The sequence below is a fragment of the Euwallacea fornicatus genome, chromosome 35 (genome assembly GCF_040115645.1).
Source record: "Euwallacea fornicatus isolate EFF26 chromosome 35, ASM4011564v1, whole genome shotgun sequence".
In the NCBI taxonomy this organism is placed as follows: domain Eukaryota; kingdom Metazoa; phylum Arthropoda; class Insecta; order Coleoptera; family Curculionidae; genus Euwallacea; species Euwallacea fornicatus.
The window spans coordinates 1790311-1814537 of record NC_089575.1 but is presented as its reverse complement, the minus strand read 5'-3'; the positions used below and the strand labels follow the sequence as shown (position 1 = coordinate 1814537).

The window sequence follows — 24227 nt, the reverse complement described above, 5'->3', positions numbered from 1 at the left end:
CGAAAGGGCGGATTCGGGACGAAACCACGAAAACAGATTGAGACCTATTCCACCGCGCAAAGCAAAGTTTCGAACTTAGAGGTCGAAATTGCAACGAAGCCGATGGAGGGCACTCTGAAGATTCGATTATCAAAAATCGAATGGTTATCTGAATAGTAAATGCCCTAGAATTGGCTTTAAATTAGTTTAATTTAAAAAAATTACTTCGGTTAAAACGATTTTATTTGACTTTTGAAGTGCGTAGTCCAACACAGGACACCCTAAACAAGCCAGCCGGAGGGCGTCTTCTTGCCCATCCTAATAAAAAACAAAATCCGATTGGTAACAGTGATCTCTACTGTACTGTAAATATGATTCATGAGCATTTTGCACTCACACAATGCCGGTATTTTAATGAAATTCCTTTCCGGCCTTTTTAGACCACGGATGTGTGACACTGGCTCTTTCGCATCGAAAACGCCCCTAAAGGTTTAGTAATTTCCGTTTCAATTATATTATCCCTTTGTCCCGTGCCCAAATTAATTGCCTCCTTTGTTTACGCACAAATCCTGCGATAAATTCGCTTTGTGGCGCGGAGTAATAATTATTCACTGAGAAGTCATAGCGCGACAAAATCCGATCCGGCAACGGCGCAACGTTCATCTGTCAAATTTCGTGCACCTTTCATTTCAGGGACGTTACGTCACGTGACGTTCGGCCGGGCTGTCAAATTTCGAACCTTCGGAAACTTGTTAATTAAAATTTCTCATTGTAAACAAGAGTTAATTTTATTAATTGCCTTTTTACCAGTGTTTATCATTTATCAGAAAGATATTATTGAATAAGATTTAACCTTCCTGGAGCAAGACAACCGCATAATTACGGCCCGAGACAAGGCCGGGAAGGCTAATTGACTGAAACAGAGTTAAAGTTATTAATAAGATTCAAGAATTAATGAACGTTCATTGACAAACTCTATTACATTACCATCAGATAAATTTGGTTTATCGAATCCATGCAACGATCTATAGCTTGATTAGCAAATCATTACATAGTTTCGTCGAGTGGTAGTACCCACCTGAAGAGGCCTACGATGCGGCTCGCGACAACTCGCATGTTGTACGGTAAAAGCCTGCGTACTGTAGATGGGCTTCGGCCTTAGTGGTCTTTTGGTATGGCGAACCGATCGACGCAGGACATTCGGGGCCACGGCACACCGGCCTGTAGATTTCCTAATGGGCTCCGTGACACTTCACTGGGTTTTCATCAAATGCAAGGACATGAGTTATGTTTGTTTATGGTACTTTGCGCCAGTAAAATAATAGACGGCTATCGGCAAAGCGCGGGCTTCGATGTGCGGGTAAAGTGGAAGCTTTTCTCCCTTCCGCGTATGAGAAAAATAAGGGATACAGTGACGAGCAAAAGGTTTGAACTTGTTTTAAGAGTTTCCGCAAACTCGAGTTTTTCTTGCGAAGGAAATTTAGTTTGGATAACAAAACACGTATGACGAACGGCGCACTTTTATGGGTGAGTTTTTCCAGGCACATTAAACCGCAGGGATGAAGTTACTTCAAATTTAAATGGGCGTTAATTCCTCCGAGCATTGATCGTGCTTCGTTCTGACATTTTCTTCGCAGCTGTTTCACCACGAACGCCGCACCAACTTGCCAACGGGGGCAACATTAACCATGACCCAACTACATCACTTTATGGCACCCATAAACGTTTAATATGTGCTTATGCGCGCTTTTCAATGCCAATTTCACGACCCCAGCCTCGATTTCAATTCTATTATTCTTTCATTTCCCTCCTATTGATCTTTGGCAAGTTTTTCAAACCTCGGAGCGGTGCTGAGCCGTTTTCCTCCAAGCTGACCGCCTATTGAACGTTTTTCGCCCGCGCTCAACGGCAACTGATAAGCGCGACGAGCTCGGCCGCTTAAGGGAGGAGATCGAGAGCCGAATTGCGATTAAGCGGAAACGTCGAGGTGAAACCTGGCAACGGAGCGACGCTCATTTGTCAAATCGTTGCCCGCCTTTTGCTGCGGCCTTTGCGTCGCGCCGGAGCACCTGCAGGTGTCAGACTTCAAGCCGCGTTGTCAAACTTCGAAAGCGGCCCTACGGACTCGGGACACCGAATTTCGCTTGGTAATAATTATTGAGAAATCGTTAAAAAGCCAAATTATGGCCATCGCTCGTTCTATACAAAAAAAAAATAAAATAAAATGAAGACGCATCGTACAATTATCGATTCCGTGTAGTTTCGAAACAACACGTACCTAATTGGCGTCTGTGTTCGTTTTCGGTATGCTCGAAGCGAATAGCTCGCTGGAAAAGTAATTTTTTAACACCTCGTACAGGTATCGATAAAACCGTCGCGAATGTTTCATTTTTGTTTGGGTCGAGGTTTTCCTAATTGGTTTTGAAGAAACTGTAAACGAGAAACCTTGAAATTTTTTGTTGCATTATGCTGAAAGTGTTAATAGTACAAAAGTTATAATTGTTTGCCGTAAATAGACACTTGTTACATAGTTTTTAAGGAGGTAACAAACCTAATTACGAGCTTATTTCGCGTTCGTAAAGCGCGTTCTTCCCGGGCCAAGCGAATCTCGGCGGACGTAAAAGCTGCAGCACCGAATCGACACAATCCAATCCCGGTTCTGTCAGGGCCGAGGGAACAGACCACCTCCGGTTCCTTACGACGCGACTCCATCGAAGGGCCTCACAGAGGAAATTTAATCAACTGGGTTTCAAGGCTACGAAAATTGAGAAAAACGATCGCGTCCTCGTGGAAGCAATCACGTCCGTTTTCCGTCCCTTCCGCCATTTGAATCGTGGAAAATGCGAGCCAACACCGAAAACGCCCGGGATTACCCGTCGGCTAATCGGGCCTCACGCGCAGGGCCAACAACGCAAACGAACATGTTCGCATTAGCGCCTATCAGCGCTTGATAAACTTAATGGAAACATGCAAACGAACGTTATTCACAAAAGAGAGAGGGCGATAAAATCGCTCCATTACGGAAATGGACCACAAGGGAAGCGAAAAGTTGATGTGCAAGTATGCGTTCCTGCGAGCGGGTCACGTGTTGAATAACAGGAAGTTTTCGGTGCATGATCAATTTCTGTTAATGGAAAAATGCACCTGATTAACTTGTTAGTGAACCGGCGGCACATCACCCGATTCGGTTCCATGTGGGGCACGGACGATGGCGCCGGGAGGGGGAGGAGGGGGGGGCTCGCAGCAATCCTCCCCCGTTGCATTGAAAAGCGCTTAAAAAAAATAAAAAATTAACTTCTATTAATAACAAAATGAGTCAATAATCAATTTCGCATGGCAAATACGCTTTATTGGCGTATAATTGAATTGTGTTTCGTAACGAAATTGACCATGGAATTTGCATATTTGTTTATACTTGCAAACTTATCCGCACGGCTTTTCCATGAAAAACCAAAATCACAGGCCACCAGCCCCGTGCCGCACTCAGGGGAGTATTACAAATTTCGAAAAGTAATGAATTTTATAACACAACTGCCGCCAAAATTTTGAATTGCAAATTAGCGAATTCCGCATGCACTGTAGGGGGGCCGTCGATTTCCCTGCATCGGAAATCGTCGAGGGAACCTCCCGTACAGAGGGCGAACCTCCAACCCCTCAGACCCCTACGAGCTTATTTGCGATTTCGTTAAAGATCAATTATGGGGATGCGTATGAAGCCAATGAAGACGTATTTTAAGATTGGTGACAACTGTACAGGGTGCCCCAAAAAAGTGGGTCGTCATAAGGTGTCATTTTTTCCGCGTGACAGGATCCTCTCTTGGTTCCTAGATTTCTTTTTGATTTGGGATGCAACGACTTGAAGTTGTGGCGTTTTCAAAGAGATTTTGGATATTTTTAGTGCCCCACAAAAGAATCGACGTCACAGTTGGCCTAAGTCGCATTTTGATCGTTTTAAGTTCAGTGAAAGCGTCTTAGCAGGCACGAAAGCTCACTTGGCCAAAATGCGAGGCTTTGCCTTTGGACTGCATGAGGGTCCATTACGACTACGTTGAAGAGTTATTTTCACATTATACAGGGTGCCCCAAAAGTCCTGACTGTCAAAGTTGGGTTTTTTTTTTTAAATGGAACCCCTGGTATATTACATTTTTGAATTCTTCGATCAAAACAAGTGTCTGCTCTAATAAGATTTACAATACAATAAGGATTTTTAAGTAATTCAAATTTTATCAAAATTTTCATGTTTTAAACACCTACGAAGCATTTAAGTTATGTAAGCGCAATTAGCAGTGTAGCGTATCGATAGATCGTATTTTATATCCCAATCATGATGAAACAACAACGAAAACAAAATAATTAAAACAGATGTTCGAAATGTCGACCGTCCATTTCCGGACACGTACAAGTCCGTCTTTCAAAATTGCTGCTAACTCTGGACAACGTTCGCGGGGTAACGGAGTTGCCGGCGGCGCACCGCAGACAATTCGCTTTATGCGCCCCCACATGAAGAAATCTAGAGGAGTTAAGTCCGGGGATCTGGGGGGCCAATTTTGAAATGCCACCAAGTGGCGCAACGAACGGTTATTTAGTGCATTCTGTAACAACGCGAAGACTCGGCTGTGAACATCCCAGTACCATTCGATGGACAACTGAAAATTACGTGTTGTGGTAAGTTCGGAAGTATGGCGTTGCGTTTCAACTAACGAAGTTACAGCCGCTCAAAGTTCTTACTTGGTCAGGTTTCATTTTTGCACACCCTGTATAATATGAAAATATTTTTTTTTAAATAGTCATAATGGACCCTCATATAGTCCGAAGGTTTTTGAAAGCTTCGCATTTTGGCCACAATTTCCCGTGGCGCATAGCGCGAGTAACCCTGTACAGGGTGTTCGCAACAATACCTTTAACTTTCATCTTCTCAACTTCAATTTTCTGGATTTCTTCGAATGGAATGGCGTGTTTTTTATGACGTAGGACTAGGAAAAATCAATTTTCGCACATTTTGGTACAGGATAACGGCTATTTATCGGAAATTTCAATGGGTTTATTCACCGTTGCGAGAAAACCTGCATGTACGGCCAAGTTGGCTAAGAGTCAGGCATGCGTCGCCAGAGTTTCGATGTTTTTTGCTTTAAACTTGTTGTTTTCCAACACACTCGGGCACGCGGCCATGGATCGAGGTTTTCCCAGAATAAGTAGCAATTCCATTGGCACTTGAGGCGAATATGACATTGTTTTATATCGAAATGAAGAAAATTCGATTTCCTCACGTTCTCCGTCCTAAAAAACGCAACATTTCATTTGGAAAAGTCGAGAAAATCGGAAGCAGAACGGGTGAAAGTTAAAGTTAATATTGCGATATTTATTTTTTTATTATTAACTGCAAATGTCCTAAATTTCTTTCAACGCATAATAGCCTCAAGTCACGGCATCCCAAGGCGAAAAAACCTAGGGGCTAATGCAGGATCAAAAGAAGATTCTATCACGTGGAAAAAGTGACGCTTTACGACTACCCAGTTTCTTGGGACACCCTGTACAGTTGTCACCAATTTTAAAACTTACCCTCGTTGGCCTCATATATGTGCACCCCCGTCCTGTGGCCTCCTCCAAAACGTGGCAAATGAACTCAGAGAGTCTCGGACTGGGAGTCCGAGGGGCTGTTAAACGGGACGCCCTGTATGCCGTCGCAATTCGTATTCAATTTCGCTCTCGTTTAGGTGGAAAGAATTCGAAAGCGATTTTTCGAATAATCAATCCAATTCCGAACGGTTATTGTTGGTCACGGAGAGCTTTCGGTTATTAAGGAAAACCTTGATTTTCTTCACGACCGAGTAGCTCTTCCTGTTTTTACTGTCTGCTACCGGACCGGGCGAGCCGAAGATCGAGATGGACTAATCTAAGGTCTTGGAATCGAATCCACGGATAGCGGCGTATCACTCGCTACCTGAATGAAATCAGTTTATAGCCGAACAAACAATCGCGAAGTGGAAGTACTCGAAAGTACTAAATTGCTGAAGTACTTTTCAAAAAACTCTTCCATGACGATGAGCGAAGCGTAGCCGCAGCAAGCCGAGAGGCATCATCATCATCCACCTGATGTTTAAACAGATTTTTCCTCGTAGGAGCTTTTTGCACCGTCGAAAACGTTGTTAATTTACAACGTAAATACTGGTAATTCGCATTACCTCAATGTTGAAACTGGTTATTATGACTACTACATGACTTTTTATCGAGTTTCTTAACCAGACAATCGCCCGCAGTTAAGTCAGATCGGCGCGCACAGCTTCCCGACCGAAGCGCTTAAGTGTCGCATAAAATCGCCCATTAGTAATTGTCGTTAAGGGACCTCGTCGCTGTGCGAGAACCGCGAAAAGCGGGAAAATGTGTGACAAGTGAGATAACGATTGTCGTTGTCGTGTGGTTTATGGCAATTTGAATAAGTTCGAAGGTAAATTTCTTGCGTGAGCGTTAAGTCGCGAGGGGAGCCGCACCAGGTCGAATTTAGTCACGAGGGCCGTATGTGTACAAAGAACATGAATTTTTTAGCGCCGCTGACACGGTTTGTTTCGCAAGAGTTGGCTCGAGAGGGACCGAGTTGAGATCAGGGCCGAAAGGATGATTTAAAGCAAATTAAACGAGCAGACAGTTCATTCGTCAGTTTGTCAAGAAAAACGATGCGCCGAGTGTGCCCGTGTACAGTCGCCAGCAAAAGTGGCCGTACATTCGGGAAAACGTTCCGTGAACCGTTATCTGCGACCGATCCCGTTCGAATTTTGCATAATGCGAAATCAAACCCAAATTCAGGTTGCGTGCCCGAAGCAGCTTTTGAAAATTTCATTTTCGGGGCGATTTTAAGTGCCTTAAAAAAAAAAAAAACGTTTTGAAAACTGCGCGGGTGGAAATTTCCCAATACAATTTTGATGATCTCGCAGAGGGGATTTTTCTGCGTGTGTCCTGACCGAAGTCGAACCGCGAACGTGGCACTTGCGGCCTTTAAGGACTTTAAAAGGCCGCAAGTGTGAAGTCCTCAAAAATGGCTAAATTTTAATCGTTTTGGGCCGCTTTTTGGCGAATTTAAAAAGGCCGCAAGTGCCACGTTCGCGGTTCGCCTTCGGTCAGGATACACGCAGAAAAATCCCCTCTGCGAGATCGTCGAAACCGTATTGGAAAATCTCCACCCGCACGGGAAATTTCCGAAACGGAGCTTTTCAAGCCGCCGAAAAGCGCTTGAAAAATTGAATTTTCAAAAAGTGTCAGAACACGTCAACTGAGTTCATGTTCGGACTCTCATTCTGCAAAATTTGGACGAAATCAGCCGAAAATTGCCGTTCGCCATTTTTCCCGGCTTTACAGGTGCTTGTCCGATTGTGCGGCACGTCTAGTTGCCCATATGGAACGCCGAGCGACGAGGCGCCAGCGTTAAAAGGTCACGCAGGGTGGGCCAACGAAAACGAAACTTGGCCGATTTGCATTTGGGGGGGGGGGGGAGATCTCTCTCTCTCTCTCTCTCGCGGATTTCCGAACTTGCCGCTTCCAACCCGTTGGGGGGCAAGACGCACTCCTTAAATCTTTAACGGGATTAGGGTTCGAGTGGCACCTCGTTTTGAAGGTCTTCGAGTTCGTTTTGCAACGCTTCCAAGTTCTCTTCTCCCAGTCGTTAAAGGGGAGTCGTCATCTTCTGCAGTTCAAATGATTTTTGTGTAAAGCGTTTTTTTACACCCCACTTGAACCAACTCGAAACAACTAAGTGATTAATGTCAGTTTTTTATCCCTTAATGAAGTGAACCCACGGTCCACTTTGATAAACGCTGAAGTTCCGACACCGTCGTCGTTTATCAGTGTCTCGTTTACGATTTCACCAGTGAAATTTTAGTAATTATTTCTGCTGTGAAATTTCATACTTCTAATGAAAATGAATGCGGCAATTTTTCACCTCCCTTTGAAATCAGACGTGATGGATCATTTGCATTCGCTTTATCAGCATTTTGTATCTCGCACGATCTCGTCCGTGGCCGTTTTGGGCTGAACGCACTTTGGACACTCGCCAGCCTAGAAGGTAAGCGACATTGTGGGCAAATGTCCGGGACCGTCCCCCTTCGTAGGGCCCCGCTTCTGCGCTCGGAAAGGGCGATCTTTTCTCACAAAAATTATCATTAAGAAATGTATTGGGTACTTGAATAAGCTCTCCCCATTTCGTCTCAGACGCCATTATCAAAGCTAGGTGTTTTCAATTTTGGGCGATAACGCATCTGCAAGGGAGTACCGTCGGTCAGGTCGAACTCCGGCGTCTGTTGGTTCGCCATGGCGCAAACGACGCTTTTTTCTTAATTCTAAAGACGTCGAGTTTTGCACCGACAAAAGTGTATTTCGCGGGGAACTTCATCCCACTACTTTTACCAAAGAAAATCTGCCGTCGAAGAGTTCTTGCGGAGGCCCACGGCGACCCCGCTCTGTCGGAAAAGACGTGCACAGATCGGTTTGGACGCTCCAAAAACAATGATTTTGATGTCGAAGGTGAAGCACGCCCTGGCGCGCCGAGACGGTTTGAAGGCCAAGAATCGGAGGTCTCACCCGATGAACATCCACGTGAAACACAAGCTGTCACTGCAGAATCGTTAGGAGTTGGTACCACAGCGATTTCCAAACGTTTAAAGGCATTAGGAACCATCCGAAAAGAAGGGAATTGGGTACCGTACGAATTGAAGCTGCGAGCCGTCTGGCGGGGTCGGTTTGCGTGTGAACAACTGCTCGAAAGGCGGATGCCAAAAGGCTTCTCGCATCGTATCGTGGGGTAAGCCCGGCCCTGCTTGGACACCAGCGGCAAAACCGGATGTCCACGTTTCCAAACTCCTGCTCTGCATTTGGTGGGATCAGCTGGACGTGGTGCATTGCGAGCCGCTCAAACCCAACGAGACCACCACGGGAGATCGTTACAGGTCACGATTGATGCGTTCGAGCCGACCATTAAAGGAAAAACGGCCGCGACACGAGGAGAGATGCGATAAGGTGATTTTGCAGCGCGATGATGTTCGGACACACGTTGCAGAATACGTCAAAACATACATGGAGAACGTCCTGCCCCACCCGCCGCATTCACCAGATATTGCTCCGTGCGACTACCGCCCATTCCGGTCCACGGCCTAGCTGAGCAGCCCTTCATTCCGACGAAGACACCACTGAACGGCCTGATTCTCGGACAGCTTCCGAAGACCCTTCGTTGTCCCGAAGCGGAATGCTGCCGGAGGGGTGGGAAAAGGTGGTGGCTCCTGATGGAGGATGAGCTCCCTTCCGACTTTTCCCAATAAAGTAGCCGTTTTCACGAAAAACCAGCGAGAGCTCATTCGAGTACCTGACAGATCGCGAATTGAAAAATAATTAATTCTTCTCCGACGTTGCCTCGCCTAACTTTGAAAACGTTCTTTGTCGGAAACTGCTGCAGGAAATTCAAAGAAGTCCGAAGCGTTGAAAAGAGCATTCGAAGGCCTCTAAAGCGAGGGTTACTTAACCCTACTTAAGATTTAAGGGGCGCATCTTGCCCCCCGCCAAGGGGCAAGTCGAGAAGTCGACGGGTCGCGGCCACCTCCCCCCGCAAGCGACAAAGGCGGAAATCGGCCTCGTTCCGTCGTCGTCTGCGCACCCTGCATTGCGTCTGTGGACGCTTCGGCCGCCATTTTGACGATTTTCGAAAATGGCGCGTTCGGCAGTTCCTCGTGAACTTTTCTCGAGCGTGCACGGTTGAAGTGCCAGCTCAAGCACCCACCACTTAACACTATCCTCGATGAATAAATTACCGAAAATCGACTTGGTGACACTGTGATCATTACATCGTTTATTTTCAGGCATGAACGCGAAACCTGCATCAATAACTTGAAATTAAACGTAAACATATCGTCGACCAAAGCTGACTACGTCAGATCTAGACCCGGCACCACCAACACCACCAAGAATCGGTAAGCTGCGGATGGGAAAGCGTGAAAATTGAGTGATTTTTCTTCTTCTTTTTCTTTGTTTTTTTTTTTTTTGTTCTAACTCTAACGCGAATTCAAGTCTTGGCACAGTGACAAATCGCCGTTCTGTTGTATCGATTTCTGATAGCACCCGAACGGTTCGAATTCGAGCAACTTTCGATAATAACCGCGGCCCCGACACAGCTGTTAACGAGGGGCCCGTTGAGTGCTGCGAACGCGCCTTACTTGAAAAGGAAATTAATCCAACGGGATTGGTTTCGTTATAGGGAAATTTAAACGTGTAACTTTGTTAATTAAGAAATAAAACGTGGCCACCTTAAATTGCCGCCATTAACCGACTTTCCATCGCCCGATGGAGACTTAATTAAAGCTATTAACTTTTAACAGAAGTGAGGACAAGTACGCCCGCGGAAGCCTTGACAATGTCTCCAGGATTACCGCGGATGAGCGAACCAATTTGGATGATCAATCGAGCTTAAGGAGGACGCGGAGCTTGGCCATCTCAAGGGAGAACTTGTTTTACAGCTTGGACTATACAGAGACGTCGGACCACCGCAAGAACAGGCGGTCCCAGCTAATTCCTCGAGCGAGACTGATTGAGAGGTCCCTCGTCAGAGATTCCAGGTGAGAAGTTAGCATTAATGCTTAGACACGTCCGGCGAAAAAGCTAAAAAAAATGCTTGGTCTGCCCGGGCACGTGGAGCTTTCGTCGTTTCGTGTGCCCCGCGAGTTTGGTGAAAAATGAAAATTGCTACAAGTAACGGCGTTTATTAGCGAATTTCCCGATGGTTTCAGGGGCGGCTCTGCCCCAGTGAAATCAAAATTGCAACATCAAGTCGGACACAGGTCAGCGGGGTCGACATGGGAAATTTGTTGGGCGGCTGCGAAGGGCTTAGATTTGCCATTGCACCAGGGGTGGGTAATCGATATTTCCTCCCGAGAACAATTTAACTCGCGCTGCTCCGCACACGGCCTATATGTCATTGCTAATTTCAGCCATGCGGAATCTGGGCTGATGAAGATTCGTCCACTCCCAGGACACTCGTCATTAATCGTCCTCAGCCTCGTGTCATCGGCGTATACCGTGGGTGAAAAAAGTAGCCGCGCGCTACGCTTCTCTTAAGTGGTAAATTTCCATTATCCATGAATTGGGTTTGCCGTTGCACGGCGAGGCGTGATCTTCGAATGGAGGTTTTTCTGTTGGTGAGCCACCCGGTTGGCCAACACCCGGTGCCAGGGGTTTCCTTCCTGGGCCTCCAACACTACTTGATCATATTTTTGTTATGAGTGCAACCAGGCCCAAATTCCGTTCAGCATGACGAACGGGCGTCCATTTTGAGTCACGAAAGGTATCCTCGTTCGGTTGCGATCTCACCACGTTCACGGGATTTCGGCCCGGGACCCGATTCAAGCCGTGACGTTTCGGATCCTCCAAAATGGCGGCGCGGCTGTGGCTCGCTCGCCTAGCAACATGCTACTTAGCTGTTGTTGCTTTCGCTTATCAAAGCAATTAAGCTATTTTCTTGTCAGTTGCTTTTTCTAAGTAAAAAATTATAATTTAAGAGCAACAATGCCGGGGCACAATGGACTTATCCTTTGGCGAGATGCGCGCTATGATTTGCGTTTTTGCACAAACGGGTATTACAATGACTCACTTTTGACTCGTCAATGGCTTTTCATCTCGTTGGCGGATGAAACGTTGAATTTTTCCTCGAATTTCAACGAATTGCAAGAGTTCGAGGTGGTACCGCGCGAACTACCTTATCGGTAAAGATCTCGCAAACGGAAAGAGCTATCCGGATCAAACTAGAATGGATTTTCCGAACAAAACCCGAACGCTCTTTTTTTCTTTTTTTTTTTTGAAGTCGAATAGAATTTGACCTCAGCTACACTAGTAAAAAAAAATATGGACAAATGCGCCGGAGCGGCGGATGGTAACTTCGGCGTTGGTGCTGCCAGAGCCCAGAGTTAATCGGGAAATCAAAAATGAAACCTAAAAGTTTAACACCCCGTAATTTCAAATCGCGCATGATCGGCGTTCGGGCCAGGGGCTTCCCGGGTCCCTGCCTAACAGTAGCGACCGCCTCGCTAGGCACCCACGGAGCAGTCCAAATTTAATCGCAGACCGGTCGATGTGCGGGCTTGATTGGCGATTGAACTGTTAACCGTAATGCCCGAGCACGGATTTCCATTGCGTTGGAGGTTGGTAAAGTTATTATTTAATTTAACTATGAAATCGGGAGTGAAGTTGCCGTTAACGCGACGGGACGAGAAACGGTTCTGGTCTTGCTCCGAGAGGGGCGGTGCTCTATCCCGAAAAAGGCAGGTTCTTCCCCGCGATTTCGTGGGAAAATCACCGATGCTTTCGCACCATTGCCTCGTCGCTGGCACCCTCTGGTTCTTGGGCCACTTGCGCTACGAGGCTGGGCCACGCCCATGCAATACGCTATCTTGGTGGATCGCCCTGGGATGACCATATGTTGGGAACTTTCCTACAAGAGCTCCCTCGCATAAAGAACCTTTCACTCCTTTACCCCTATCAAGACTGAAAGTCTGAGTACGTACCCGTTGGCTAAACAAATCAGGTACAGCTGCAATCCCCCTTAAATTCTCATTTTGCCGTTCTCGGTTTAAAAGAAGTTTAAAAGAGTTAAAGTTTAAAGTTACCGTCAAAACTTGGTGAACCAAGTCTTGACATCTTCATCGATCAAGTTAAAACCCCAAGCTGCGCCCCTGCACATCCCCTCCCGCACGTTGCTACCCGTTAGGTTCACTAGAAATGGTTCGAATTCCTCGTCCTCCGTACTTTCGCTAAGAGCTAAATCGCGAGGTATTGAAGTCACAAATGTGCATCGGAGGTGGTTCTTGGGTACCGGAATTCCCCGCCATTACCTCTGACGGTGGTCGCAATGGGGGGTGCCGTCATGTCCCGTTCGGGATGAACGCGATACTCGCGGGATAATCTGCCCATTGGCCGTCAGGCCTGGCCGAACGGGCATTTTTCGACTGAAATGCGCTCCGGGTAAGAGTACGCCCATGTCTGCTGACCATCGGCTTCCAGTACTCAAGGGCTGGGAGAAGCCGGCAAGCATTATTACTATCACTACCGTCACTCTCGTCAGTTGAAGGCGATTCGATGCGTCGCCAATCTTCAATCATAGCTCATAGTGTCTTCATCGGAATCGCGATTGTCCAATCCCGTGTTTCTTCAACTAAGTTTTGATCGTACCTATGAGCTACAAGTCAGTCAATTAACCACGTTAATGATTAAAGGGTCGTCCTAATTCCACGCCTTTGGGGAGATCCCACGTGTTTACCTTGCTGAGCAAGTATCTAGTCCGTCCTGGACTCTCGTGACCAGAAGAGCAACGTCGGTACTTCGAACTGACAAGTATCACAAGTAGTGCTGGCGCGCAAGCGCTCTCATACAATAATCGCGGGTGGTGTCTCCGACCTCCAAGGGAGGAACCCCTGCACATTGCTCAACTACGGATTACCCTGTTGATTGCCGAGACCCGGGGAGCACCTATGAATACCGACCACCTGGTACTGGAGACACTCCGAAGGTAAAAACAGACAGGGAGAGATACGGAGGAGGCACATAGCGTCAGTGCAGGACTGAGATGATCTCTCAGCGTCCTCTTTCGAATAGCTACTTTGGTGCCAAAAATCGCTCGTTGTTTAAATTTGTGGACGGTTAAGGTGTGTGTGCGTCAAAATCGGTACAACGAAGATCTACCGAAAGTGTCCCGAGTTTGGTTTCGCGAAGTTCCATTACAGGACATTCCGCCCTAATTCGCCGCGGCCCTTCATCTGCTTCGCGATTCGCACTTCGTGAACCAGGGCGGAAGTAAACCAGATGAGCGCGGTACCCATGGTCTGGCACCTAATGGTGTGCCGAGGTTCGGGCTCCGTTTTCTCTCCATTGTCGTTCATCGCCCGCATGTTAGGGCTTTGCGTGAGAGCGATCTTTACGTTGGAGCCCTCCAACGATTGGCGTAAGGCACGTTGGGTCCAATCGTCACATTTTGCTTACCCCCATCGCGGGTTTTTGCCATGTGCCGTTCCCATCTAATCACCCTGTATGTTCGCGGTTTTGAAAAAACATGGTGCGGGAATACTTTTTTATCCGCTCTAATGAGACACATCAAGTCGCTCTTCAGATCCGGCACTCCTAACTGCAAACTGCAAATCCGAGACGTTTTCGAGGATACGAACCCCGCTGGGGGGTTCACCGAACAATTGCCTCGGAGATTTCCCCCAACCAATTTTGGGCCCGTAGCCAGATTATGTCGCTCCAACATCATCGAATTTATCATATCATAAACTGGCTCGACCTCGGCAAATCATGAACAGATCTGTGCACTTCAAACGTGCGGGGAGTATAACGAACGATCCCCCCCTTGGCCCGGAAAACGCGAACTATTAATGAGGTTTCAATTAAAAGTAATGGCGGAACGTTTCCGAGGTTTTCCACTCAATATTTCGATTTTCCGTAATTTAGACGCACCGGAACGAGCGTTAAGGGGCGCATTGCCAGATGTCGGCAATAGGGCTTTGTGAAAAGTGCGTTAATCGAGATTTAAGACTTGACGCCCTCGAGAAAATTAGAAGACCGAAAAGGTTATTTTTAGGCGATCTTAGGACTGGTCGGATGCGAGGTATCAAAAGCACGAAAATGCCCTAATTTCCCACGGTCCCGCACCTAAGCCGTGGAGGACCCAGTATAATAGCCCTAGCCTTAGTGACGAGATCGTATGCGCATAGACGCGGACGCATACGTGAGCATTCCTGGTCTACGTTAGGGCCATTAATCAACCATCTGAAAGTACCACGGGGTTCTGGCTCTAAACTCCTCCTGAGATGGGTGAGGGAAAATGGCGAAAGGGCTGTTACGAATCCCCTCACGTTTCTTGCTCATGTTAAGAGCATTGACATTGTCTCAAAGTGGTACAGGCTTTTGGTCCCAAGCTTAGCGTGGGTTGTTCCCTTAGCGTAGGGAGAAAAATGCTTAGGGGGTCGGTACCCGTGAGAGAAAGGGCGGACGGCCCTCTCATTCTGTCGGTTCGCTCGCGAAGAGGGGACGTGCTACGGGCGTTGATGCGGGGCTGCACTTTTTTGGGTCACGGGGAATGAAGAGGTGCTTCGAGACATCAGTATCGCTTTTCTCCACCTCCCAACCACGGACCTCCTGTACGCATACAGGGTTGGCCAAAATTATAGAAACGTGGCGGAAACTCTCTTTGATGCGTAGGAATCCGGGATGGGGCGGAATTATAGCATTTTCCTGAAATCGAGCAAGGTTTGCGCACATGAGCCCTTCGGGCCCTTAAAAATTGAAACGATGGAGAAGAATTAATTTCATTGAACAAAAATTACGAGCTGCGGGCGAAACCTTAATCTGCCTTCAGACTTGACTCCTTCACCTCAGTTCCGAACATCTGAGCATTCATTTTCCGAGAAAATGGGGCGTAGAAAGCCGCACCCAGCAGATTTTGAGAACGGAATTGTGCACGTTTACACAGGCGACGCAGAACAAATTGACGTTGCTCGGAATTCGGTGCGTTGTCTGATAAATCGCAAAGTGCCTTAAGGTTTCTGGGGGGACAAAAATTCAGGAAAACCGAGGTTAAGAGAATGGGAAGAGTCGACGGAGAGGTTGCTAGTATCCCTAAAGAAAACCCATTTTTTCCCCCCCCTTCAAATGGGAAATGCAACAGAGCATACAGGGTCGGAGCAATAATTGAGAAGTCAGTTCGCTCGTGCCTAGTTGAATCGGGCCACCGATCAATGGAAACGGGCGAATGCACGTAAGATCAGATAACGGAAAATTTTGAAAAAAGGATTTTTTGCCGACAGCGAAGCGCACGCGCGCGCGCAGGCGCCACTACTCCGCCAGTTTCCAGAGTCTCCGGAATTACTCGGAAAGTTCAAATTTCGAAAACGGCATTTCATCGAGCGCTCAATTGCGCACTTTCGCCCTCACTTCGGCGTTTTCGCGCCTCCTCTACTTGTCGAGGTCCCAACGGCGAGGGTCGAATTTGAAGGGCCCCGCGTGGAGCACGTTGAGAGTCAAACGCGACTTCCTCACAGGCGGCCCGCTGAAGCGAGGCAGACGTTTCTTTCGTAGGAAATTCATGGAAAAATCGAGGTGTGAAAAAGCACCGATTTCGTAATCTAGCCATAAATGAATTAAAATGGAAAATTTCAACTTCCCCTACACAAGGAAGACACGCGAAGTACGGGTTTTTGATCTGGAAACGGGCACGTTTGTGAGCTATTCAAACCGCCATTGCCACCATGAAATTTGGTTGAAAATTGCAGCAAAAATACTTTTTTTTTTAAATTCTTTCTTTGAGAGCGAATATCTTGGTAGCAACGGCTGCAGGGACATTTCTTTATGTGACGTTCTGGCATTATTTTAGCTTCCTTCATGACCCCTAGAATTTATGACCTGACTTTTACGTATACCCTGTATACATAAATAATCGTTCGCAAACGAAAGATAAATGAGACAAAACGAAAGAAAAATGATACATTTGGAAACGTTCCAGTAGAATGGCCGAGGGGAAGGAGGAAGGCGGCAATGTCTTATTTGTCTCGTGCGGCGGACACCGTTCGAAATGGTCCAGCTTGTGACGGTTGTCCTGAATTTACTGCATCCTTTCGGTTATTTTCGTCATTTTTTTGCGTTCGTGTAGGCTCTGCGCCTTATCTTTGCCATCGGTCTCGGTGCAATTTGTGCTCTCGTTTGCATGTCCCGTTTCGACCGTCCCGTCGCGTTCGTCCTCAATGCGTGTCCGCAGCGCGATGACGGTCCGCATGTGGACCTGTACACTGTTGTTGCCGTTTTTGTCCCCGCCCTTTGATCTTCATGCAATTGTGCAATGAAGTATGCAGGGAAATGTGGGAATTTAGGCCCCCGTACGGGAATGACCCCCGAGAAGGCAACAAACGCAATTGTGTGACAACGCACCATATTAATCTATCGATCTCAATGGTCGATTCTCTGAAAAATGTGCCGAACTGTTCGTTTTACGAGCAAAAACGTATGCGCACACTATCGCCCGTGTATAAAGCAACTTTGAGGAAATATATACATTTTTTCAACTCTACTAATGGATATTATTAGATTTTCGTAGGAACGTGGGTTATTAATGAGACAGCACAAATCGTTAACGCAGGCTAGGGCGCTACTGTGTTTTGTATTGCACGGGCAAGGTCTATGCAAAGACTAAAGGTACCCACACACGTGCGGTCCGCCAAGGAGAGACCAGAGCCGGCGCGCCGCCACCGGCCACGTTGCGCGAAAAGGAGCCGGGACGCGAACGGGCGACGTTGCAGCACGACAACGGTCCAGGACACCATCGAAATGCGGAAGTGGGATCTGCTACCGCACCCACCACATCGGCCACACCCGGCCCCTTCCGATCATCACCAGTCCGGTTTTGGAAGAAGTGCAAAATTGGCCGGATGAATGGTTTCGGTCCGAAGATCGTCCCGGTATTCATGTATTGCCGGGAATGTGGCAAAATGCGTAGGTAGCGAGGGACGGTACCTCGAATCGTAGTCAGAACCGTAGAACCGTACTCAAAACCATAAACCGTTTTGTGCATTCCTCATGGAAGTTTCCATTTGCCATTGATCAAACGAATCCGGAAACTTAGCTGCGCGCTAGTAGGTCGCCCCAGGGGCCTCACCAAACCACCAAATTTTCGCAACGTTGCCATTCATAGTTTTCCCAAAAGGTCCAACGGCGTTCCCGGTGCGACACTCTGTATAGTACGTCGCTACGCAATTGCGTTTGTCGTCTTCATCGGGTTATCTCGAAACCCGATCCTACCTTTTGGCAGTGTACTGCGTGGCAGAGAAAAGGGAGCACCCCGTAAAGATGGCTTTATTTAAATAGGTTTTGGTGCGCATGCTTGTACGCGGGAGCACGACAAACGATTACATTTTCGGCCGCGCTCATCAATCTGTTTGCGAGATATCAGAAATAAAATAAAAAATTTACTATAAAACTTGTTGGAAAATATCAACAATGCGACTGCAAAACATCATTTATCGGTGTGCAGTGTGCTTAGAATGTGCTTTTAGAGCAATAGAATGTGCCTAGAGGCAGAATGCAGCGAAATTTTCATCAATTGAGCGAGTGTGAGAGAGGCCGAATGATGGGTCTACGAGAGGCTGTCTCGGTCATTCAGGGAAATATAGTGAGACGTTGTCAGGCACGGTTCCACCAAGAAGAGCGAACGGGCAGAAGGAGGGGCGCTGGACAATTCCGAAGAACCACGGAACGCTGAGATCGCCGCCCTCAAACTTTGGCCCTAAGAGATGGGTTCGTCTCGTCGAGGACGCCGGCGGATCAGTAATTTGCTGGGTGTGGAGGCCCATTAGGAGTCCGACCATTTATCGCCGGACAAGAAGTTTTGGACTGATTTCCTCCATCTCGTGTCACCCCTCACATTGAACCACCGTCAAAGTCGACCACAGAGGCGCAGAGAAAGGACACATTGGAATGAGACGATGTCGTGTTTGGTGACGAGTTCTGTCTGGGTATGCACGATGGTCGGGCAAGAGTAGGAAGAAGACGGAATCCGCAGTTTACGACACGGAGGCGTGACCATCAGCCCGTTGGGGTGCCGTTGCGTGTGGTGGCAGGCCACCCTTGCGTTTCATCGGAAGCAGTGCGACAGCCCAGCGATGCGTCTGAAAAGTCCTGGAAACTCTTGCTAATCCAGTTTTCCGGCGAGACAACGCGCGGCCGCACGTAGCTAGAGAGACTACGGACTTCTTTCAACAAAAACTCCGATCAATTTGCCACCTTGGCCGCCTCGATCTCCAGACCTATGGCCGATTGAACATGTATGAGACATTGTAGGTAGGACGTTGCATAATTTACCCCGTTCCCGACAAACACCGGCGACGCTACGTCGTGCTGTCCAGTTGGCCTGGAACGAGGTCTCCCAAGGGGACATCAATCATCTCGTTAGATCAGTGCCCGGACGCGTACGGGAATGTGTAATGCACCGCGGATGACCGGCGAATTATTAATTTCGTTTCGGTTTTCAACAATTCAATTTGTTGAATTTTCGACGAGTTTTTGGTGCAAGAAACGCAAGAAATCAAGAAAAATGATTTAAACGAAACAATTTCTACGGGGCGTTCCGTTTCCCCCGTGTCACGCGGGTACATTTCGTGTGTCGGGCGGGGTGTGCACGTGTCGCGGTGGAACTTCACGCTAACGATCGCACACGTTTCGTTCGTTTAGTAATTTCTATTCCGATATTTTCAATGTGGTTAGTAAATTTCACTTTGTTGTGAAAAAAACCGTTACGTTTCAAAGGGATAACCCAATCTGACACGAACCGCAGCGAAACAAATTACAATTGTGTTCCCGGTAATGAAAAGTGGTGTTTTAATAAAGAGCCCGAGTAATTGGAACAAACTTCATTTTTCGATCGTTAATTAAAGCAAAATCGATGCTTTAAAATTCAACCGGTACAAAATCGTGCAATAAAGCGTCTCATCCCCTTTCAGGAACGAATCCTTTCAAGTGGAAACTACGACAAAGCGACCCTCCAACAAGCCGCAAGAAATCCCGCCCGATTACAGCCCCTTGCCCCGGCCGCAATCAAAAAACTTCCCGTTGGACAGCTGGAACTACAAGCTCCCTCCTGGATACACCACGAGAAACTGCAGCCCCGCCCTAAGCCCTAAAAATAATCGCTCCAGGTGAAGGTACACGTGGTTCGCAACGTTACCAAACTAACTTTGTTCCCCTTTAGGAAATCTCTGGAGGACTTCACGGGCCTGAGCTTGCCCAACTACTATCCGGACTCCGAGGACAACTTAACGGACAACCAAAGCGAGGACAAGAAGTACGTGTCCCTGGACAATCTAACTTGGGAGACGGCCACCATACCCTACGACGAAAACATAGTGTTCGCGAAGAAATCGCCCGAGGGCGTTTACGCCAAGCCCCGAACGATCAGAGGGCCCACCCCCCACCACAAGTTCGACTACAAGAGCCTGCCCCAGTTCAACAACGAAGGGGGCAAAGAGGCTGTCGAGAGGGTGATCGAAAGCGAGCAACAATCCAGCTTGGAGTTCGAAACCAACACCAATTGCGACGAGATCAAGCTCAACAACGAGAACATCAGGAAGGAGGAGAGCGAGCCGGAGGCCCGAGAGCCCATAAAAACGCTGATCGAAGTTTGCTCCGAGAGGCAGGCTGCCGAGGACTTTAAGAGCGTGGTAGTGGTGACTGGGACCAGTCCTAAAACCCTCGAGGAGGAGGCCAAGAACCACAGTCACAAGTATCTAAAGGAGTTCCTGGAGAGCCAGAAGGGCTCGAAGCGCCCTCTGCAAAGCTTCATTGCCAAGAAGTTCTCCAACCTGACCAGGAGGCACTCGAAGTCGAATCTGACCACCAATCAGTTCTATTCCCTGCCGGACATCAACGCAAGTAAAAGTCTGCAGAAGTGCGAGAAAATCGATAAGAAGTTACGCAGCTGCGACAAAGTCGCCTCTTCGGAGAACAGATTTATCGTCAACATTGGAAACCACTTCGATGTGACCGACGAAAGCACCACGCCAGTGGACTTTCAAGTAAAGATCACTAAGAAACAGACTGCAGAAGACCGAGATAGAGCCTTCAGGGAGGCGGTCAGACACGTCAATAATACTCTGCAGGGAAACGGTTTCAGTGTCGATTTAAACAACAACGAGGAACTCATGGATGCGGAAATTCAAGAGAAAGTTGATAATATGAGGAGTTACTGGACGAAAATGGCCGGGGACAAGGACGAGGCCGCCGGGGAGAGGTGTAAAATTGTGGAGATACACTCTAAAGTCGATAACGTGAAGAAGAAATTCGAACTCAATAACGAGAACAGAGAGGAGAGGCCCGGAAAGGTCGAGCTGGCCAAGCAGGTTTTCGAGCCTAAATCTCCCAGCGGGAAAATCTCCCCGGTTATCAAAGAAAGTTGCAATTACTTCGAGAACTGCATGGAGAGTTTGTGCCCCGGCTCGGTGGAGCTATTGGAGAACGAGAGGAGACCTAAGAAATCCCTGACGAAGGCTAAAAGCGTCAACGTGCCGGAATTCGATCACGTGAGGTATAAAGTCATCAAACCGGAGCTTTTCAACAAAAAAATCCTGGCGAATTGCGAGACCGCCGAGCAGTTTAACGACGTGATGAAGTACCTCCAAGACTACAGCTTCCAGGAGTTATTCATCGACAATAACATCGTAATAATCGAACCTATTCGATCGAAAATCCCCCACAGCTCCAAGACTCTGCCGAAACGAGACGGCAAGCCCAAAAGGGAGATCAGGGAGGAGGCCGACGACGTGAAGCAAGGCCTCAGGAAGCACTTCTTCTACCAGCCGATAAGGGTGAACAAGGAGGTGAATGACGACGAACTGCCAAACCCCGAGGTGGTCAAGCAAGCTCGGCAGTTCTTCGAAATGGGCACCAACAACGCCAAAGAGCGGCAGAGGGAGAGCGGCGTGGACCTCGACAAAGACAAGTGCAGTACCACCTCGGCGTGTTCCGACGACGATCGCGACGACGCGGAGGAGGAGAACATGTACGACTCCCTGGACTGCTGCAGCACCGAGTACGTCAGCGAGGACATACTGGAAAAAATCCGAGAGTACGGCACCACGGTGACGTACTACGGGGGCAGGGTGGTGGACAGGAACCCGGGCCAGCCGATCCTGACGAAAGTGATCATGGAGGAGATAAAGAACAACGAAAAGAGGTGCATGGAGTGCAGCGGCTGCAGGCGCCGGAGCATGGACAAGACCCTGAACGAAGTCAGTAGGGAGTACCAGGGGTTCAAGTTCAAAATCGTCAAATCGAACAGCTGCAACAGTCGCCTGGAGCTGATGGGGACCGCGGACAAAAACCGGCTTAATAAGAACGAAAAGAGGATGAACAAGGACACGATCAATGAGAGTATCAAGCGCAACGAGAACAAGCCGAATCAGCCGAGGATCATCGGAGAGGAACGCAAAGCCACAGATGCGAACAAGGTTTACATACAGTGGAGCGAACTCAAGAAGGAGAAGGCTAACGGGGCTCAAACGAACAGGGGTATGAAAAATTACGACTATCACGAGAAAGTCACCGACAGCAGGAAGTCTTCGGAGATGGAGTTCGAGCCCTACGAGGTGGCCTGACCGCCCCGCGGCCTCACGAGAGATGAGAGAGAGGTGTTTGCACATACGTAGTCATTTCAAATCAGATTAGAATTTACGTTGTAAAAATGATAAATACGTGTTAGAATTAGAGATAAATCGATCAAAGCATGATGCATTCCTATTATAGATAAGGTATTTGGGGGGTGTTCCAGGCGGTTTTCATTATTGTAAGTAAACCTAGAAATAAGTTCGGTTACAATGAAGATAAACGTTAGTTTGTAAAACTCAATTTAAGCAATGAAATAAAGATAATGTATCATTAACGAGCACGTAACAATATTGGACGAAAATAGGACAACTAAGTAAAATTATCCAAAAAAGGTAATAATATTGGATGCACAACAATCATGTTTTATTTCGTCCACGTGGGTACCACCGGTGGTACTCTCTACGTATCGCGACATGGGACATAAACAAAAATCCAAAAAGCGCGTGCGACAAAGTCAAAGCAATTCGACGGTGTAAGCCCGACTCGATCCCGAGCCGGATACTCGACCTGCGCATGCCCTTTGACGTCCATTATATCAGTGGAGACCTCAAAGGAAAAACTGTTGGGGCCGGCAAACTGCGCAAGCGGACGACCGGCGCTCTCGGTGTGGCAGAAGACATTTTTCGGTTCATACAGGGCGTCCCATAATGTGGTGCAAAGTATGCAAGGTGGTGCAGAGAGATTTCCGCATAGGTTTTTTCATTTTAAACGAATAAATGGAAATACGCTCGTTCACGTACAGTTTAGTTTTCAGGAGAGCACTTTTTAAACATACTTAAGCCCCCTCTACTCTAACCCCTGCACCGAAGTAGATCAAACGCTTAAATTCTTAAACTGAAGGAGGGGGAGATCTTATTACAAAGGAAAGCGAATCCCGTTTGTTGTGGGATTTCCTCGTTGGGAGCGATTGAGCTGTTCATGAAAAATAAACGAGGGAAATGTAAAAGTAACGAAATTTCTTCCCACTCCTGTCAACGGAGTAAACGTTGGAAATGTCCGACTTCCGCGCGATTGTAAAGGCATTGTTCGAAATGTTTGCGAAGTATTTCGGGAATTACTTGTTGGCACTTGCACACTGCTCCGATTGCCACCAAGTCTTCTAAAAATTTGACTTTGATTGCGTAAACTTTAGATCACAAACGCTCCCACGGGAAAAAATCAAGTGGAGACAAATCGGGAGATTTTGCAGGCCACTCAGCGTGACCTCCCAATCCATCTGCCTTTGTGAGGGGCAGGAAATCAGGTGGATACCGTTATTAAAACCCTTTTTTTTATACATTTCATTTATCCATCAAATAGTGTGACGAAGATTCCACAACAAAGGAAGTCCAGATTCTTTTAAGATAAGATATCACTCGCCCCACCCTTTCCGTTTGAGATTTCAACGGTGGCAGCCACCCCTCCGCACTCGTCGGGGCGATAGAGGGCGCAAGTGCGTTACGCAGCCGAACATATTTTCGCTTGTAAGAGTGGGTGCGATGCGCCACCCTGTATCGCAGTTTTTCCAAGTAATTTTTACTTTGAATTCGCGGTCAGGCTAAATCGAAGTCCTACACGTGAATTGGTCGATATTTAGGGTATTTACGATAAATAACATATATGTGGAATCGGTAAAGTTGTTCTAATTTTGTTTGATACTGTATATGCCACGGTTGTGTCTCGCGTCCCACAAATTCGAGCCGGCGCTCTTCGCAAGACCAAGTAGTACTCGTCTTCAGTTCGAGTACCAAATGTATGGTACCAAGGCCGCAAAAAATTAGAGGATGCCATTTTGTCGAGGACCTGGGTTAAAGCTCGCATTACACGTCGCGGGTGTTACTCAGAAAAACACTTTCATACCTCAAAATAACACCAATTCCGCAAGTCCCCGCGCAGCAACTGGGGCAGCTAAAAATATACATATCAATAACCGTGATGGAATTAAATGAACGGCCAAATTTCCCACTAAACAATTCTGTTCCGAGAAAGCTTAATTATGATTTCCTGGAGGTGCGTTTAACATCTCTTAACGTTAATCCCCCGTTATGTAGTTTTCTTGAACTCCCCCTTCCCGACTTTGTCACGAAACTCCCATCGAAGGAATT

General features: G+C 47.5%; 2 protein-coding genes across 5 annotated transcripts in view; one reads left to right on the top strand and one right to left on the bottom strand.

The window, feature by feature from the left end:
• The window catches only part of jv (javelin), a 28651-nt gene extending 6234 nt beyond the window's left edge, over positions 1 to 22417 (top strand). For all 4 annotated transcript variants that reach the window (XM_066299891.1, XM_066299890.1, XM_066299894.1 and 1 more), the window contains 4 exons: positions 9816 to 9926; positions 10332 to 10568; positions 19485 to 19679; positions 19733 to 22417. In XM_066299891.1, coding sequence (XP_066155988.1) covers positions 9816 to 9926; positions 10332 to 10568; positions 19485 to 19679; positions 19733 to 22133 — 2944 coding nt within the window. In that variant the 3' untranslated portion in view covers positions 22134 to 22417. The remainder of the gene's footprint in view (positions 1 to 9815; positions 9927 to 10331; positions 10569 to 19484; positions 19680 to 19732) is intronic.
• MCU (mitochondrial calcium uniporter) overlaps positions 1 to 24227 on the bottom strand; it is a 40674-nt gene that overhangs the window by 15441 nt on the left and 1006 nt on the right. The window lies entirely within an intron of this gene.